Source organism: Carica papaya, chromosome 7, assembly GCF_054855325.1.
Source record: "Carica papaya isolate Zhongbai chromosome 7, ASM5485532v1, whole genome shotgun sequence".
NCBI classification, from domain to species: domain Eukaryota; kingdom Viridiplantae; phylum Streptophyta; class Magnoliopsida; order Brassicales; family Caricaceae; genus Carica; species Carica papaya.
This window is the reverse complement of record NC_142315.1, coordinates 504,363-523,567: the sequence shown is the minus strand read 5'-3', so window position 1 is coordinate 523,567 and position 19,205 is coordinate 504,363. Positions and strand designations below refer to the sequence as shown.

General features: G+C 30.5%; 2 protein-coding genes across 4 annotated transcripts; both read right to left on the bottom strand.

The window, feature by feature from the left end:
- Positions 1-6,104: 6,104 nt before the first annotated feature.
- Positions 6,105-11,014, bottom strand: LOC110808097 (Galactosyltransferase family protein). Of its 3 annotated transcripts, none has more exons than XM_088207880.1 (11): positions 10,643-11,014; positions 9,466-9,565; positions 8,934-8,998; positions 8,624-8,829; positions 8,463-8,526; positions 8,316-8,388; positions 8,087-8,207; positions 7,600-7,687; positions 7,382-7,507; positions 7,019-7,128; positions 6,105-6,729 (listed from the first exon to the last, which is right to left on the bottom strand). In XM_088207880.1, exons 1-11 carry the CDS (start codon positions 10,753-10,755, stop codon positions 6,581-6,583), a joined length of 1,215 nt encoding a protein of 404 aa, XP_088064006.1. In that variant the 5' UTR covers positions 10,756-11,014; the 3' UTR covers positions 6,105-6,580. The 3 variants fall into 3 exon arrangements, with proteins under 3 accessions (XP_088064006.1, XP_021889142.1, XP_021889143.1); XM_022033450.2 differs by having other exon boundaries at positions 9,466-9,562; positions 10,643-11,010; XM_022033451.2 differs by lacking the exon at positions 10,643-11,014 and adding an exon at positions 9,638-9,956 and having other exon boundaries at positions 9,466-9,562.
- Positions 11,015-12,852: 1,838 nt separating this feature from the next.
- LOC110808048 (senescence regulator (Protein of unknown function, DUF584)) lies at positions 12,853-14,795 on the bottom strand. Its single transcript, XM_088208197.1, has one exon. The coding sequence runs from the start codon at positions 13,766-13,768 to the stop codon at positions 13,211-13,213; it is 558 nt and encodes a 185-aa protein (XP_088064323.1). The 5' UTR covers positions 13,769-14,795; the 3' UTR covers positions 12,853-13,210.
- Positions 14,796-19,205: the final 4,410 nt, after the last annotated feature.

The window sequence follows — 19,205 nt, the reverse complement described above, 5'->3', positions numbered from 1 at the left end:
TACATACATATCTATATATATATATATATATATATATACATATACGATACATGTTCCTTTCGATTGGACTTTTTGGGATCATACCATATGGTACTGTCTTCCTGTCTCGTACCTTTCCATCTAGCTTGGTAACTACTTGGAGTAAAACTTACCTTCGAGAGTAAATCATTAATGGCCGGATAACAATGTTTTACTCCTTCATTTTCTTTTACTTTTTTAAAAATGATATGTATTAGTGTATGTGCCATAAACACTATAAATATTAAAAGTTAAAAACACAAAATTAAAAAAAAATTCTTCGAACTTCTATAAACAGACACCGAGATAACCACCGCAACATCCTCGAGATAACCACTGAGAGACCACTTAAAAATTTGACTAATAAAAAAATAATTATGTATTTAACTAGTACAATATGGTAAATCTATTAATAGTATAAGTGACATTTAATAAAATGTAAACTAATATATATATTTTCTGAAAGTGAATGAATTAAATTAGCGAAAGATTAGAACATAAACGATTTCTAATATTTAAAAATAATAAAGGTTAGTATAGATCGATTCTTAAGTATCCTTTAATTTTTAGGAAGAATAATAATAATATTATTATTTTATTTTAAAATAAGAATAGATAAAATCAAGTCGCGTAAATTGATAGTTATGTCTTTTTTTTTTTAGTAAAAATATTAGGGTTTCGAGGTAATTACCACGCCATTTTTACTATATCAACAAAAAAAGAGGACACGTTATTTCAAAAACTTAAAAATTAAATTGGTTAGGTAAAGATTTAAATTGGTTAGGTGATTATATAATAAGACAACAATGACCAGAGACTTTTTTTAATTAGTCAATAAGATTAATTAAATATTTTAATGTATAGAAAAATAGAGGGTCTAATAAGAGAGAATCACTTATCTCGAGTAATTCTTTAAAATATCTCAATTTTTTATGAGATAATTATGTAATGATTGGTCATCAGAGTCCTGTTCAATGGAAGAATATGTTTGATTGTCTACGAAACTCGTGTTTTTTAGTAGTAATCTATCATAAAGCTTGATTTAGAGGATTGCATAAATTTATATCTTTATGATATAAAATAATCAAATAATTATAATGATTTGAATCATTCTACTGAAGTACAAGCTTTTGGGCATCCGAGGCCTTAAATATCTAAAGAATCTCATGTTTTTCAAGGCACCATCAAACATGTCTAAAGCTCTGAGTAGACTTGCCTTAAAAGATTGTTCAAACATCTTGAAACCTATAACATATATATAAATTGCTACAATACGTAATACTCCATTTACCTTGAAAGATTGTTTAAACATCTTGAAACCTATAATGCATGTATAGATTACTACAATACGTAATACTCCATTTCTTGTTAAAGCATTGAAGATGGCCTACAATGAAAAAAATAAGAAATTGTTCCTAAAATTGGATTTTATCTTTACTCCCGAACTTTTACAAGGTAAAAGAGCAATAAAATTCCTATTTCAACCAATATAACTTAAACCAGAGAGTTTTTTTAATTATGATTAACACGTTATTGTTATCTACATTTATATTAAAAATAACATATTAGTTAACTCATGACGCTCACGTAATCCCAGATAGATATATTAAATTGAGACAACTCCTTAAAGAGTTAATCCCTTATTTTTATCTAAACGATTATGATACTATCCGAGTTTAATTACCGGGTCTTTAATGGTTTCTTTGTGTTTTTTTTTTCTCTTCTTCGTAGAAAAAGAAAAAAAAAAGGGAGGGGCGGGGGTAGAATATGCTAATATATCCATAACATTGTAGCTATATAAGTTACCATGTATATTCCAAACATAAACATGAATTGGAATCAAATAATTAAAAAGGCAAAACACTTTTCTAATTAAAAAGAAAAGGAAAAAAAAAATTGAAATGATTTGAATACCCGCCAATCGCGAGTACAAATTATATAGAATTTTTGCAGGATTGAAATGGAAAGGCCAACAGAAAGCCAAATGGTTTTGTAATCAAAAAGTGTTGGTGGATGATTCTGGTTCATGCTTGTTTCTGTTTCTGCCGGCACTACTTTAATTACTACAACGTGGGTTCTTTCAGTCACCACCAATGGAAGCTACATGCAATTATATACACACACACACACACACACACATATATATATATGTATAGGAGACTGGGAGATCATGGTTGAATTGGGTCCTAAGAAAAAAAAAAAAAAAAGGTTTCTCCTTTTTGGTTTCTATTATACACGTTAGTTTCTTGTTTCCACGGCAAGCAACAAATTAAAATCTTTTTAGCTTCTTCTTTCGTGATCTACACCTTTTTTTTTTTGGTGTTCTTTTGATTTGCAGCATGTGTTATATGATTCAACTTTTAATATAATTATAATTTAATTAGATAATTGGTATATCTAATACGTAAAATTGCATTGTAATTAAATTTTACGTTGGACCCAATACATAAATTTTTACTAAAAGAATTAATGGAGTTCAATATGTAATTTTAAGAACCCTAATTCTCCACTCAAAGTGGGTGGGGGGGGGGGAGGGGGAGGAATGCTACGTGATGATCTCTTGATTATTTGGCCGGCCAACATTTCAATTGCTAATTAATTTATTTTTTAAAAGGCAAACCTACTCTAGGAATTCAATTGGCCACCCAAAACCCACAAGATCATTAGCTATGTAATCAATCAATTCAATTGTTAATTACACAAATGTACAATCGGCATTCAATTAGTACTAATCTCATATTTTAATTAATTATGATAATCACATCAAAATTTAATACGAAATGTATGTGTTTAAAAGTCATCAACTAGATAATTAATAAGTTGGAAATTGTAAATTTGAATGAAATTATATATAATATGATGTATTATGTGAGCCTCTAAATTGCCAAAAAAATAGAGGGCATACTTGATATTTTAGAATAAGAAAAGTGTGCCTCAGCATATATATAGATATATATGTATATATATATGTAATTTACACATATGGGTTTCTACAGAAAAGAAAGATGAAATTAGAAGAACTGTTTTTGGTTTTCTTTTGGAAATTAAAAAGTAATTTGCCTGAAGAAAAAAAAAAAAAAAGATGCTTCATAGAAGATGAGTATAATATGGAGAAGAACCTAAAAAAGGAAAAAACAAATAATCATAGTTGATGATCAGTGATCAGATCACCAACCAAAGAACTTTCTTCCTACAATCTACCTTTTTTAAAAATTTCAAATATTGCTCCACCAAACATGCCCCTAATCTCTCTCTCTCTTTCTCTTTCTCTCTCTCTCTCTCTCTTCTCCCTCTCCGCCATAGATGCAAATTGAAAGCTCGTGAGGGTTTTTCTCTGATCATGGTCAGTTGCTTTTTTTTTTTTTTTTTTTTTTTTCTCTTTTTCTTTTCTTTTTTTTGTCTGTTAAATTAAATTAAATTAAATTCATTGTCTATAGACTTTAAATTTATATATAGAATCATAATATATGTACCCACCTCTCTTTTCTTCTCGTGGGGTTGGTGGAAAATTCAATGCCAGCACCTTCATGGCCACACTCTCTCTCTCTCTCTCTCTCTCTCTCTCCTTTTCTCCCTCATTTAAGATGTACATGCCCTTCTCTATTCTTCTCCATACATGCCCTAATTTTTCTTCTTCTTCTTCTTCTTCTTCCTCCCAAACATGCCCTTATTCGTATTCTTCATCTTCTTCTTCGTTTAGGTATAGATAGAAACTGTTTTAACCTATTTGGATTCATGGTAAGTTTTTCTTTTCTGTTTAGTTTCAAAACATATATATATATATATGAACCATTAAGAGATATGTTAACATAGACAAACGAGATATTGGTGCGGTTCAATCGGAGAGCATTACTCTAAAGTGTAGAGACGTGTTGTTTGATTGAGCCGTGCCAATATCACGTGTGATTTATTCCTATACATATCCAATATACCTCAAATTTTATAAGATTTCTTCAAGTTTCTTATATATATATATATATATTCTAGGTAATCTTCATATGCTGCAGGGCTTCATCGAAACACACACATATATATGTTCAGATATATACACAAATACACAGATATACCCGCATACATACATGTTTATATTAGTCGCATGCATGTAGTTTCGTTTGTTTCAAAGGTGGTCATTTATAGAGGCTTGGAGGCCAAAGTTTCATGCAGCATAAACAGAAACAAACCCAGTCACAGTCTTCATTTTCATGATCAAACACAGACGGAGTGAAGATAAGATTCGAATTTAAGTTTTGAAATTCTGATAATTCATTGGAGTTAAAGAACTAATTTCGAAGAAAAAGAAGAGAATTATGAACATGGGTGCATTGATTGAACTACTGAGAGAGACATGTCTGGTGCTTATTATGTGTTAGGTAATATTATTGGATTTTTAATTAATTAATCAAAGAAATTTTTTTAATTAATCACTAATTTAATTATAATTGTATTAGTTAGTGATCATTTTCTCTTTTGAAAAAAGAGAGGGGTTTGGTGGTTAGGTAATTAACCAGATTTTCTTTCTAATTCTTTCTTCTCATCATTAAAGCTTTGTCACATTGTACATACATTTAAATATTTGTTTATATACACACATATATGTAGGTGTATTGATTTGTATGATCTCTCTTGATTTCTCCATTTAATCTATGTACGTATATAAAATATGGGTGTATTAATTTATGTGATGTTACAATTTTTATAATTGTTCGATGTAAATTTAAATTAAATAATAAAATTTATAAAATGAAATTTATATCAAGTATCTATTAATCGAGATAGAAAACTTTTACGAACATACATTACGTGTATATACAAAATAATTTCTCTTGGATTGATTATTGGTAGATTTTGTTGGTCAAATTAGTAACTTGAGGAGGGGGTAAGTACATATTTTTCAATAAGTTTGAATTTTTAGTCAGTTTAATCACCAATATGTTAGTTTAATGATTAAAACTTTTTATAATCTTTTTAAAAATTATAAGTCCGAAATTTGCTCTAAAAATATCAAAGTTGTCATTTTTTACGTACGTATTGTAAGTTGACTGTAATTATAATATATCTATAATGCTTGACTAAATAAGATCAAAAAACTTAACTTAGTAATATATTCATGATGTATCTAAAATAATTTTAGAACCACTTAAACTTTTTAAAGTTGAGATTCACGTGAAATTTGATATTACAATTCTCTCTTACTACGAGAACTTCGCATACGCTAGTTTTCGATGCGGGGATGAAATCTTTTTGTAAGGTGATGATATTTTTATACAGCGCGATTAACTTGATTGATTAAAAACTTAAAACAAATAAATACCCATGAATTTGGAATCAATTATTGGGTAATGATTTTGAAGATTGGAGTAGTTGCAAGTGCATTTCATGTTCTTTACTGTTTGAAAGCTGTACTAACTACTTGTAGGAGAAAGGTTAGAGCAGGAAAATTCAGAATGAGAAGCAGTCTAAGCAAAGGAATTTTCTTGAGGGTCCAAATTCTAAAAGAACACAGATTGGTTGGAGGGGACTAGTAAATTTGGCTGGACCACTCACCACTCTCTATATTAATTTTATTGAAGAGGTGTGTTGGCTTTGGGACAATCAACCCAGTGTGACCCAGTTGGTTCTTCTTTTAGGGTACACAGCCATTAATGCTGAGTTTTTTTTTTTTTTTTTTTTTTTGCATAATTTAAGCTCCCTAAATGTTTCACTCATTACCCAATTCTATTTTCTTCTTTTTTCATGTGAAAATCATTCATAATAAGTTCATTAACTCTGAGTTTGGTTCAAATTGTTACCATTTCTCAAAGTTTAGTCACTGTATATGTAGAAATTAGTTATAATTTATCTCTCCGACGCATCATTTTTTGTGTGCATAATCTCGAGTCCCTTAAAATTTCGGCGATTTACCCAATTCAAGTTTCTTTTTTTCTTTTGTAATGTGGAATTCATTTATTCGTATATATCATTAGGTTAAATCCGGGTTTAGTTGATCCAATGTCTATCACTTAAGATTCCGACTATTGCATATGTAGAAGTTGATTATCTTTGGAGCATCATTGAGTCAATTCATTTATACATTCGATTTCAATAACTACGAAAAGTACTTTTAATAAAATTTATAAAGAGCATAAGAAAGTGCATCATCAACAATGATTAAATTATATTGAGCTCTCAAAAGAAAAATTCTAATTACCATTTCTGGAAAAAAAAAAAAAAAAAAAACCAAATAGGAAGCAAAGCTGCCAAAAAAAAGAAACATACATCACTAATTGTGGTCTCAACTGGAATGGCCAAGAACCTTTAATACAGCTCTCAAACCATTCAAAAGAATGAACTGATGAAAGCCTTTCCCTCATATCTCTTTGCTGTATTAGGGTTTAACTAGTACCTTCTTAAGAAATTTTCCAAAGCAAAAGACCTCCTTTCTAACTTCTCTTGCACCATAATTCTGTATTATCATCGTATATATATTATGATTCCCTATACGCCCAAAAAACTCAGTGTTCTTTCGTGATCTATATGCCGAATGTTAACTCTTTCCGAGTTTAGAAAGTACATAAAGAGCATCCTAGAAACTTGCACTCCATAAAGCATCCTTGTTCTCACCACATCTTTCGTGAACATCAATAATTCTCTCGACAGACCGGCAAATCCCACTACATTTCCAGTCAAACGATGCAATGCAGACATTGCCGGTGTTAGCTTTCCACTCGCAATCTGCAGAGAACAAAGTTTTATGAATTTTATACTATTGGGTTTGGTTCAAGTTTCGTTCTATAAAATAGGAAGTAGAATACAATATAAAATGACATAAAATTTTAATAAAAATGACAATTTAACTCCATGTCTATTTAATATCCAATTCAAAATTAGGTGGCTTTATAATTCTTCCCTTAGCAATCAAGAACATAAACTAATTATGGTAAAAGATTGAAAATATGAATGGAGTTTATTCAATTATACATCAAATATGTAAATTGACAGTTATGAGAACTTAGAAATTTACCAGGTGGTGTACCACAACACATTTGCCTGTCATCAATGTGCTCCACATTTAAACCGATAAACCAAGATCCTAGTGAAACATCTTCATTGGCATATTTGTGCAGCAGGTTCCTGAATTGATTGATAACACAATCATTATCCAATAAGATATTTGGGCACAACCAATTTATCCATTTGAAATATCTCTTTAACTTAGGAATTGACCAATCACTAGAATCACAGATTCTTGTTTCTAATTTTTAGTTCAGCAACTGCCAAGACCAGCTACCCGTATCTAATTCATACTTATTTCCAGTGTAGCTCATCGAATCATAATAATTCCGGAATTTCTTTCAGCCAAGCTAAAGATGAGACTGGAACTTACTGGTTTACCAATACGTAAGTGGCCAAATCCTTGGAGATAGCGTATATTTGTCCAGTAGCATGGCGGAAGTACCTGTTGCCCATCTCACCAAATTTCCAGAACTCCGGTTCATGGTATTTCACTCCCCTGTATCATGGGAGAAACCAAATCTTATCAACACCTCAGCTATGAGTTATGACATACCAATATTTTGTTAGAATTGTAGATATTCCACTTACTTGCGAGAAAGGACAGGGCCAGACTTCATGCAACCAACATAAACTCGGGCCTTGTTGCGATGTCCAGCCAATGTCATTCCAAGTGTGGCTGTTGAAATTCGGGTAAGATGATTTCTATGAGACAAGAGTGAAACATATATGAAACAACTATTCATCCTTTTTGCTGCAAAGACAAGTACTCTTAACTAGAAAATTCTGATAAAGACAGCTATCAGCCCATTCACATGCTTTTAGAGAGCTAATTCTAGATCTGTTTTATGATTTTTACCATCAAAATATAGTTTCCATTTGGTAGTCTTGAATCTGAAAAAATACTAATCAGATACTGAATGTAATCATGAAGAGATTCTTCAAAACAATACATGGATATTTAGTTAGACATGGGTATTATTTATCCTCAATAATTAAGAACTAATGCATAGTTGCAGAGGGTAGATAATCTCAGCAAATAATAAATGAAAGACGAATTAAAAGAGATTCTTCTTACCTAAATTTACATGAACATCATCATCAACTTTGACGTAAAATTCTGCATCCCACAAGGAAACAGCTGTAGAAAAATAAGTTTTCGTCTTGGCTGACAATTCCAGGTAACCCTCAGCATGGTCCTGCTTATGCAGCGTGAATAAAGATGAGTTATACTGCATATTTCTATTTATCCATGCCAAAGCAGCAGATCAATTAAGAGGAGTAAAGAATCAAGAGCGACACATCACCAGCCTTAAGAAGTCGCCATGCAATTTCTCCTCTGCATCAATGACTCTGTCAAGAAGACCACCTCCTGATAGACTAAAGACAAAGGCCAATTTGTACTGCGTCAGCTCTGATTAACAGAAAAAGTAGGAGAGGTATGTTAATCTTACCTATGACCAATAACGAAACGTATGACTATCCCCTTTTCTTCTTCCAAATTTTTGAGTTTCTCACCTGGAAATTTTTTTGCAATACAAATGTTTATAATACCATCAGAGATGATAACCAAGATGGAATGGACATAACCAACAAAACAACAAAAGCAACTTACCTTGTGGCATCCAAGTTTCACGAACAGAATCTCTTCGCTTCCGGCTACTAAAAGCTGTATTTATTCCTATAACCATGAAGTATTTTTTCTTTGCATTAGCACCATTTGAGCCTTCTAGTAAGGGTAAGCCATTCAACATAGACTCTCGTTCTGCCCTAACAGTCGCTAGCTTGTTCTCCAAATCTGAAATTGTTTTATCCAATGTCCTGTAAATAAAAATGAAGAAATCATTTAAGTTCAGCAAAGTACAATATCTAGTGATTCTCTTCCAAGTAAAATCTAGATTAAAACAAGCATTTGGATCACTTACTGAATTGTTTGCTGTGCCTCTGAAATTTCTCCTATGCTGTTGTTAGCTACAAGCTTTGCAGGATTCTAACAAACAGAATCATAAGAAAGATAACTAAATCGTACTCACAAAATTACATGCAAGGCTGAAAGGATAAGTAACAAAAGTTTGAGTTCTCAAGGTAAAATAATTACCATAAACTACTAGGTGAAATTTGTTTATCTTAAAGGTGATTGAATATGCTTATGCAAATGTTTATTAACATTACACCATAGCAATGAAAAAATTTGCAGAGAAGCAAGTTCAAGGGCTATGCCATGTAGAACTATAATTAGGTCATCCAAAGTAAAAGCATGGATGACTTTAACCTCTAGCTGTAATAAGCTATTTCTACCATTGGTCATTCTTGGTAAACTCGATATTAAATGTGATCAGATAGTTTGTCTTTAGATATGAGTAATATCAATCTACCAAATCACACTTTGAAAGCTCAAGCAGACATGCAAAGCAATATATAAATAGTAGTTACAACCCAAAAAAAGAAAAAACTTACAGGTTTTGGTTTACCATCCTTAGGTTTAATGTCGACATGCACGTTGTCAGCTGTTAATGTTCTTCGAATATCTTCATCTTCTGGCTCTGTCCACATCCTGCTGTGATATTTCTTCATTAGAATGCCATTCATAAATTGAACAAGCAAAATCCGACATCTTACCGAGACTTACCAACAGACAAGTAGCAGCAAACAATTTGACAGTCATGTAGACCATGAAAGGAGCAAAGCAGTTCTCGTAAAGAATGAAACTTTGGGGGTTCAATAAATGAACAAATGGTTCATCAACAAATAGTAACAGTTGCACATAATACAACACAACTAAGCGTTAATCTGAAACTAGGTAGGTCAAATAACTAGATTCATAATAGGAACATTTTAACTTGCAACATAACAAAGCAGAAAAAAGAGAAGTGATTCACTTCTATAGAAAAACAAGCATGATGCCACTAAAACATTCTAAATGATTTGAGAGTGAATAATGGATTACGGAGTGATTAAGATGGGCTAACAAATTTACATTCCTTTATGATCGAATGTTCGGCACAAGTTGTCACCATTTCTCCCCTCTTTAAGCGGATGAAGCAGGCCAGTCCCCTCCCCCAGAAAAGGCCTATTCCTTTAGTAAAAATTTTATGGCTTAAGGTTGATGCAAAGACTATATTAGGACAGTTTTAAGGTCATTAAATACAACATTCTCCACAGTTTCTTAATAGGATTACCATTATAAGTCACAGATTATCATTAAAAAAAATGTGATTGAAGAAAGAATACAAACAAGAACAAAGTGCTAAGGAGTCACTTCAATCAATATAAACAAGAACAAAATGCTAAGGAATTGAAATGATCCTAATGTAAATCCATAAAAAATCATAAAGAAGAAGCAATGATTCATACTACAATGTTCAATTCAGAATAATAACAAGAAGAAAAAATAAGTTACATGAGATTCATTCAGAACCAACGTACATTTCATTAACAATCAAACTTAAGCAATGCAGAAGCAAACCCAGTTCAACCTAGCAAATCAAAACCCCATTTAACCAGAATTTTCTTCAAAACTATGCATATCCTCCACTACCCATTAAGAAACAGGCAGAGTTTAGTCCAAATAACCACTAGAGCAATCAAAAAATTGGAAATTTAAAGTAGCAAATAGCCAAAAACTGAAGAATACCTATTAGTGATAAACATCCCTGCACAGAAACTGGCAAAACATAAGAAAAATGCCACCTTCCTGGAAATGTTATGTCTGGAGTAAAACTCTCCTCCTCTAATCTTCACAGACATATTCCCTTCTCTTCTCTCTTCTCTCACTTTTTAACTGATAAAGGAAAAAAAAAAACCAGAAAAAAAAAGATTGAAAGAGAGAGAGAGGGAGAGGGAGAGGAGAGAGCCAGAAACAGATTACAGCGAAGTTGGAAGACAAAAATGAAGCTTATAAATCTGTGTTTGGTAACTGGGTTATTCACCACCCTCTTTCTCTTTCTCCCTTCTTTCCCTCTTAGTAACAGATCTCTTAATAATAATTCTTAATCATAAAACTGTCCTCTTAACAAACAGTCCTTTACTCACTATTAACTCCGCCATTAACGTATATTTTTATTAGATCATTATACAGTACAGAGACCCTGGACCAATAACAGTCGCAGTTTCGTTTTTGAGGTGGTAGTAGTTAAAAATAATTAATTACAATTTGTTGTTATACATGTACATATATATATACATATATAGGGGCAGAACAATATTTAAAAAAAAAAAAATATTACCAATGTACCTGTATTTTATGATTTGCATTTACACAATCTTTTGAATATTAAATTATATATTAACGATTTACTCAAAATATTACATATATTATTGTGATTTTAAAAAATTAAAAATGTATTCAAAATTAATAAAAATTATTATTTATGGGTTACATGTTAAACTTTCTTTCATGATTTTCCAATAAGAGCTCAAATATATATCATTACGCAATATATATATATGTGTGTGTGTGTATACTAATTAATTTATATACCAATAAGAGCCCATCAATGAGCATATACTCATTCTAATTTTTTACCAAGCAACTCTAAGTTGGAAAAAAAACATATATGTACACATACATACATATACATACATATGTGTGTGTGTGTGTGTGGTACCTCTTCTCAAATATCTTATATATACATATACATATATGTTGACTATATTTATTTTCAAAAATTCCAAAATTCCCTTAGTTTTCTACACCTATATAAATTTATTTTCCTTCATTTTTTTTTTCTTCAAAGAACAATCCATTAGAAGTATACCTTTGATAAAGTGGATACATGTATGTATGTATGTATATATATATATAGAGAGAGAGAGACACCCACAACATATATATATGTATATGGATTACCCATATGCATGAATTATTGAAAAGACAAGAAGAAAGCACTATATCGATATAACAAGATTAGATAAACAAAGTTGCCAGTGTGTAAAAATGACAATGATACGAAAGGAGGGACACCATCGAGATATATAGATAAATAGATAGAGAGGTGACCACAAAGAATAATGAAATTCCTTTTAGAGCAAATGCTAATCCATTTCAATGCTACAACCACTCAACACAATCAATACATACATTTGTTTTATATACATTTTAGTAAAAGGGAAAATAGATTTAGTAGTGGTCCCTCGCAACGTATTTTTGTAACATTATTACTCCGATATATCTATATCTACTCACACCATATATTCAAAAAAATATTTTCTATATACATAATTCTTCTTTAAATGTGTGAAAAAAGGTGTTAGATTTTTGTTATATGGATGTAGATAATAAATACCATATAAGCAAGAATATGTCACAAGAAGAGAAGCATGACAATAAATAAATTAATTAATAATTATTTTTTTTTGGGTATTTTAGAAAATGATTTTTTTTTTTTTTGGGGTATGAAATTGAAGATTTTGCACTTTTCCACATTGAATCTTGCATTAGCAACCACAATAATTAATTAATTAATTTTAACTTTTACATTAAAAAAATGTGATTTTAATTAAGTTGGTAGTTTTTTAGAATTTATTTAGTTTATTATTTCATAATTTTAGTTTTTTTTTTGAATTATCATAACCCAATATCATGAATAGTGAAATTTGTGAAAGTCATATAATTATTATGTTTTGATTAGCTATTACATGCTTAGATCCATTAATGACAATGTTCATTGATATAATATATATATATATATACACACTAATGGGTATGTGTTATATAATTAATGAAATTTATAAATTTATATTAAAAAAAAATTGCAATATGGTTGGTTATATAATTGGTTTATGTTGTAATTAGAATTTAACCTAATTAAGAGGGAGAGAAGAGAGAGAGGGAAAAGAGAAAGATGACAAAGAAAGTGATAAGTAATAAAACAAAATAAGGCAGAAGCAAATAGTACATGAAGATTTAAACAATATCTCCCCCAACTAAAACTCCAAAACGCACATTATATCCTCTCAAAACGACAATACATGCTGTCAAAGCCTCCCCCCAAAATTAATTTCCTCTTCTTCTCAGAAAAAAAACACATCAAAAGGGAATTACTTTCCTGAAACCAATATTTACTTTCCATCCCAAAAAACCCAACATGAAGACAGAAAACTTGATGATGATGATGGTAGTGGTGGTGGTGATGATGATGATGATGATGATAACATACATAACATTGATGACATGTTAGGCATGACATGTTGTATTTATTGCTTACTCTAAAAAACCAGTTTTTGTTAGAACAGCATTTCTCACTTTGCTAAGATCTCTTCCTTTGAGTGTTCTCCCAATCCCTTCACACATGGAGGAAGAAGAAATCTGTGTTCTTGCTAGCTTCTTGGCAATCCATTCATGTGGAGGCACTATACCATCACCATCATCATCATCATCATCACCACCACCACCAACACCACCATCATCATCATCACCCCCACCATCATCACCATGATCATGAACACATGATGAACCATTTCTACCCATGTGGTGGAAACTTTTGCCATAAATCTTTGACCAATCAGGGATGTTAACTGGAGCCGAAGATTGTTGAAACATGAATCTCTGTTCATGGGTTCCACCATTTGGGATCATTCTTGGTGCTGTACTCTTGAAACTCCATGAAGAAGAAGAAGAAGAAGAAGAAGAAACAGAGGAGTTTCTGTATTTTCTCATTGGAGGATTTGAATTTTCTCTTTCTTTTCCATAAGACCAAACATCTTCTTCTTCAAAATCTCCATCTCTCATTGATCTCCTTACACCATGCCAATCTTCCATTTACCTCTGTTCTAGAAAACAAACAAAATAGTTATCAGAAATGAAAATGAAAAACAGAGGAAATGAGAAGAAGAAAAAAAAAAAAAGGGACTTTGAGCAGAAAACAGAGCAACTTCACTCCATTTAAATAGAAAGAAATAGAAATTTCTTTTTATTTTTTGGTATTTGGGTTTTTTTTTTTTTTTTGGTCCTGACTTATTTATATATAATAAAAATCAGAAACTGAGGAGAAAAGAAAAAAAAAGGACTTTGAGCAAAAAAACAGAGTAACTCCACTCCATTTTTTCTCTTAAAAACACTGGTTATTGGGTTTTTTGCACTTATATATACGTATATTTGTTTGTGTATGTGTGTGTATTATATATATATATATATATATATATATACACGTGCAGGTGTATTGGGAATAAGAGAAGAGAAAGGTGTGTAAGAGAATAAAATCAGGAATCTACCTTCCCTTTGTTTGCAATACCCCTAAATGAAAAAGAAAGAGAGGACTCTTAAAAAGATAATATCAAATATGCACTTCACCCACTAGTATTTTTTTAATTGAATGGTAAATATTTTTTGTTCCTCATCAAGAGAATATAAATACAAACCCAGTTAAACTTCATTTCTACACGGCACTTACCATCCATTTCATTTGTTTAATTCTTTTGAAAATAGGAAAAAGCATGCATTTTTCTTTGTTAAAAAACTAATTATGTTATAAAATTTGCAAAAAAAGACACGAACTTTGTAAAGAAAATAAGAAATTTAAGAGAGAAATTGGGAAGCAAACAAAAGATCACAGATATCAAAGGTTCTTAAAATAGTACTCTGTTGCAGTAAAAACAGAGTGTAGATAGAGACAACAGAAACCAGATTTACATGGGAATTTTGTTTTTAAATTTTTCTTTTTCATACAAAACCCAGAAAATCTGAAAGGGGGAAAAAAGAAAAATTAAAAGGGAGGAAAAAGAAAATGGTGGTGTTTGATGAGAGAATCTCAGTTACCCACCCACTATCTTATCAGTGCAAGAGGAGGAGCAGAGTTTTATCAGAACTAAATTTTAAAAAGAAAAAAAGAGGAGCCACAGAAAACAGAGAGTTCAAAAAAAAAAAGAAAAACATCAAGGGTTTTGTCGTTTAAGCAAGACCCAGGAAACCCTAGCCTTTATTACAGAGTACATTGTGTGTAACCTATAAATAAATATATATATATATACATGTATATATTTATTTATTAAGTTTTAAGTAAATGGAATAGAGATTTCTTCAAACAATATCCAGATAAATTATTAATTTTATGGAATTAAATATTATATATATCACTAATAACATAAGTATATACAGTGATAACTATATGAACTTAAACTAAAAATTAAAACAATATTTTTATGTACAAACATAACTCAAGTTTCTATATTAGTTTTAAATTAACTTTTGTTCGTGAGCAAACTCGTTAAGTTAAAAGCGTGAATTAAGTATAACATAAGTTAATGTTCGTATTCATAATTTTAATCATCGACTCTAATATCATTTAAAACCTTAAATACTTATACGAGACTCGCATCATATAATTTTTTTTAAAATTAGTTTTCGTATATACATTTATATTTAAATAGACCATATATTTTTAAAAATTATTCGAGTAACTTTATGATTATCAATTTTCGTTAAATAGATTATGTATTTTGGCACGCGAATAATATAATCACCGAATATTTTAAATACTAAAATATTAATATATTACTTATTTTCACATAACTAACATAATCGTCGAACGCGTCAGTAGATTACAAAAATTCATGTATTATTCGTATCCTATGACACTAGAGAATAGTACATGTAACAGAAGTCGTTGTTATGTTCTGGATTTGAATTAATTACTTAACCTACGAATAAGACAACAGTAGGAGACGTACGTGCAAAAATTCAACTCGATGTTATTAACAAACCTAAAAAAAAAAAAAAGTTATTACGTAGAATACATTGAATCATGAATTTTGAAACTCACTATACTTCATATATGATAATTCGTACTAATACGGTAGTCACACGATTATGATATTACAATACGTTATACAAAACATTACATATAAAAGAATGTATCGAATAGAAAACTATGTAAAAGTGCATAATTTATTTGAACACAAAAATTATATTTTGAATCGTCTACTTGAAAAAATAAACAAACAAACAAACTTTTGGTTCTCTATGCAGTAAATTAACTCGCACCCATCTCCTTCCATTTGGTTTAAGATAAACGAATATGGTGCTTGTGTGAGTACATGTATCGTACCATGTAGATACATACATATTAGACGATATGTACGTATGTGTGAGCAACCAGAATGGTGGGTTTCGATTGGGAAAGGTGGAGAAGGTGACTGGTGAGCTTCACTGTTTTCCGTATAACCTTATCCTCACAGACTCATATCAGACAGCCGAGAAAAAAAAAAAAAAGAACCAGAGTGCGAGCAAAGTCTGTGAAACTGTGCAAGAGGGAAGCGAGGTGGGTTGGCTTTTCCCTAGGACAGGGTGCTCTCTGAGTAAAACCTACTTGGGTTGGTTCGTTCGCTGCGTTGAGATTTGTGGTCATACATGTATACATACACACAATCATATATCGACATGTGTATTTTGACTGTTTTACACTGAACCCTTTTTTTTTTTTTTTTTTTGTACTGCTAGAATTACTTTATGTTCTTCAAAGGCTTCCTGGCTTTTGGGGATTAAAGCAGAAAGTGAGAGAGAGCAAAGGTTGAAGACACCACAAAAATATATTATTATTAGAACAACCAGTCATAAAATTTTGATATTATTTAAAAACTTTGCTTTTATTGTAATTAATTTAATTAATTAATTAAAATTAATTTTAACTATTAATTGTGATATAATTATTTAATTTTTTTTTTTTAAAAAATGGGTAAAATTATATTATATTATATTATATATATATATATATATATTCAGTATTTATGTGGTGGGTGATGGAGGGGTCTTATCAGCTGAAATCACTGGGGGGAGGGGGGTGTCTGTGTCTGTTAGACAATGACTCAAGAGAGGCCATTTTCTTGTCATGTTTAATTTTTTAATTATACAGAAAAATAATCTAATTAAATCATGATTAGTAACACTAATCATGATTTAATTTAATTTAATTTATTAATTATTTGATTTAATTAATTATAGAAGATTTTTTTTTTTTTTTTTCTACATCTCTCTTTCAATAATTGATGATTAGAATAATGTGGCCAAATTTTGTAGATGAGAGGTATAGGGTATGTATAGTCTATTAGGGTATTATAGAATACGGACAAAAAATCGCTATCATTACTTATACAATTAAACGAATTTAATCGTTACAAAATATTTTTCTTTTCGTACGCGAACGTAATAATTTCGTTTAAATTTAATTCAGTTTAATAATTATAATTTCACTAACATATATAATAATTACTGATTCATAATACACTTATTAAGTCGTCAGTTTATATTATACTCACTAAATAACGAATTTTATGTGTTTAAAAAAATTTAAACTCGTAACTCTCTAGTAAATCACGAAAATTTTTAACTACTAAATCAGGGTTACGTTACGTTTTAAAAAATTGCTTAAATTGAAATCGTTTTCAAATATAACCTAATCGGTGATTAGGAGTGGATAATAGCATCCAATACCATAATATTATTTTTTAATTTTTTAAAAAAATATTAACATTAGAATGAAAAAGTAACAAAAATTTCATTACTGTAATCATAAAAACCTAACATTGGATAATACCTACTCTGACAGTCACCTAATCCAAATTATTAAGAATTATTGAAATAAGCAGAGAGTAGCTGGATTGATCTTCTTGTTCTTTTCTTTTCTTAACAATGAAATGATGGGAGTCTACCCCAGATCTCTCTGGCTACAATTATCAACAGCATGTTCAAGTTTACAAGCTTAATCATACTGAATTAGCTAACTTGCTTGAGCTTATACTTAAATGGTAATTTTGGAATGTTCAATACTATCCATTATGTATTGTTGAATAGTTATTATTTCTACTGTTTTCTACGAAGAACACGAGTTTGAATCCGTCTATGAGTTCTGTGTATGTCCTTCTTATAAGTTCTTTTAGTTAAATTAAGTATAAATTTATAAGTAAGTTGAAAAAAAATAACCATAGTCTAAGAAGAATGTTTAGTAAAGAGAAAAGAAGTGTGTCATAGATATATATAATGCCAAAGAAAAAAGCAAAAACAAGAACAAAAAAAGTAAGCAGTTTAAGTCAGACAATGGGGCAGGATATAAATATAGCTGTCTAAGATATCAACATGAAACTTGAAAGTGAACAATCATGTTAGGTACTAGTAAGGGACATAAGTGGAGAAAAATCAACTTATCAAAAAGCTTTTCTAATCATTAGCAGCAAGAAACCTATTTCTATCATTCAAAAAGGCTTAAAATTGATTTAGGATGTGATAAGATAAGCACTTATATATTAAAAACCCTTTTTTTTTTCCTTTACCTATCTAGCATTTAGTGGGGAGATTTTCAAACCCAAATGAAAAAAAAAAATTACCCACTTAATTTGCAGCCAAAACCCTAATAATCCTGTACTCCACCACCATTACCACCACCATGACCACCACCACCACCCTGTAAAACAGTCATGATAACCATCATTTCTTAAATGTGTTTGGCCCTTCAATGTCAACCAAAGATGAAGCAAATTTGATGGGTAACAAGGTAAGATAAGATTTTTCCAACTACAAAATGGACCCTTTTATGGCATAATTCATGCCCTTGATTGCCCTATATGACATGAGTAAATCTTCCACAATGTATCATCAAAAGTGATCTTAGATTGACCATCAAGAAAAATGTGTGTAATAGAGATGCAATCTCTGGTCCAAAAAAGGATACACAATAATAAATACCTACTTGGATCGTACACGCTTCAGATCTCAGTCTTTTTGTGAATTATCATATGCCATTTAATGTTTTTTTTATTGAATTGTACATGCAATCACAAAAATAAGTCAATAAATAAATAGTTTCACAGCAATATCATTATTATATTTTTTAGTGTTGGAAAAAATCTTCTTGAAGGGTCAACAAAATGAAATATATGGAGGAAAGTTGGGTTCTTGCCTAGGCACATCAGAAAATAACGGTGCGAAAAGTGACAAATAGATTCAACTTTTGTATGAAGTGTGAGCAGACCAAAATTTCCAAGGCCGCAACGTGTTAAATGCAATCGTGCAATGTCAAGGATCTATCATATCATATGACCAAGCTTGCAGAATCATCTGCATGGAAGTAAGGAAAGTTCAATCTAGATGTAGAGCAGTCATCATCTGCAACGGTGATATGGTCATTTGTCACTCTAAAAACTAAAGTCTTAACCAGATCAGCTTCCACTGAAAGAACTTTTTAACTAGAAGCTCCACATTTTTTCCA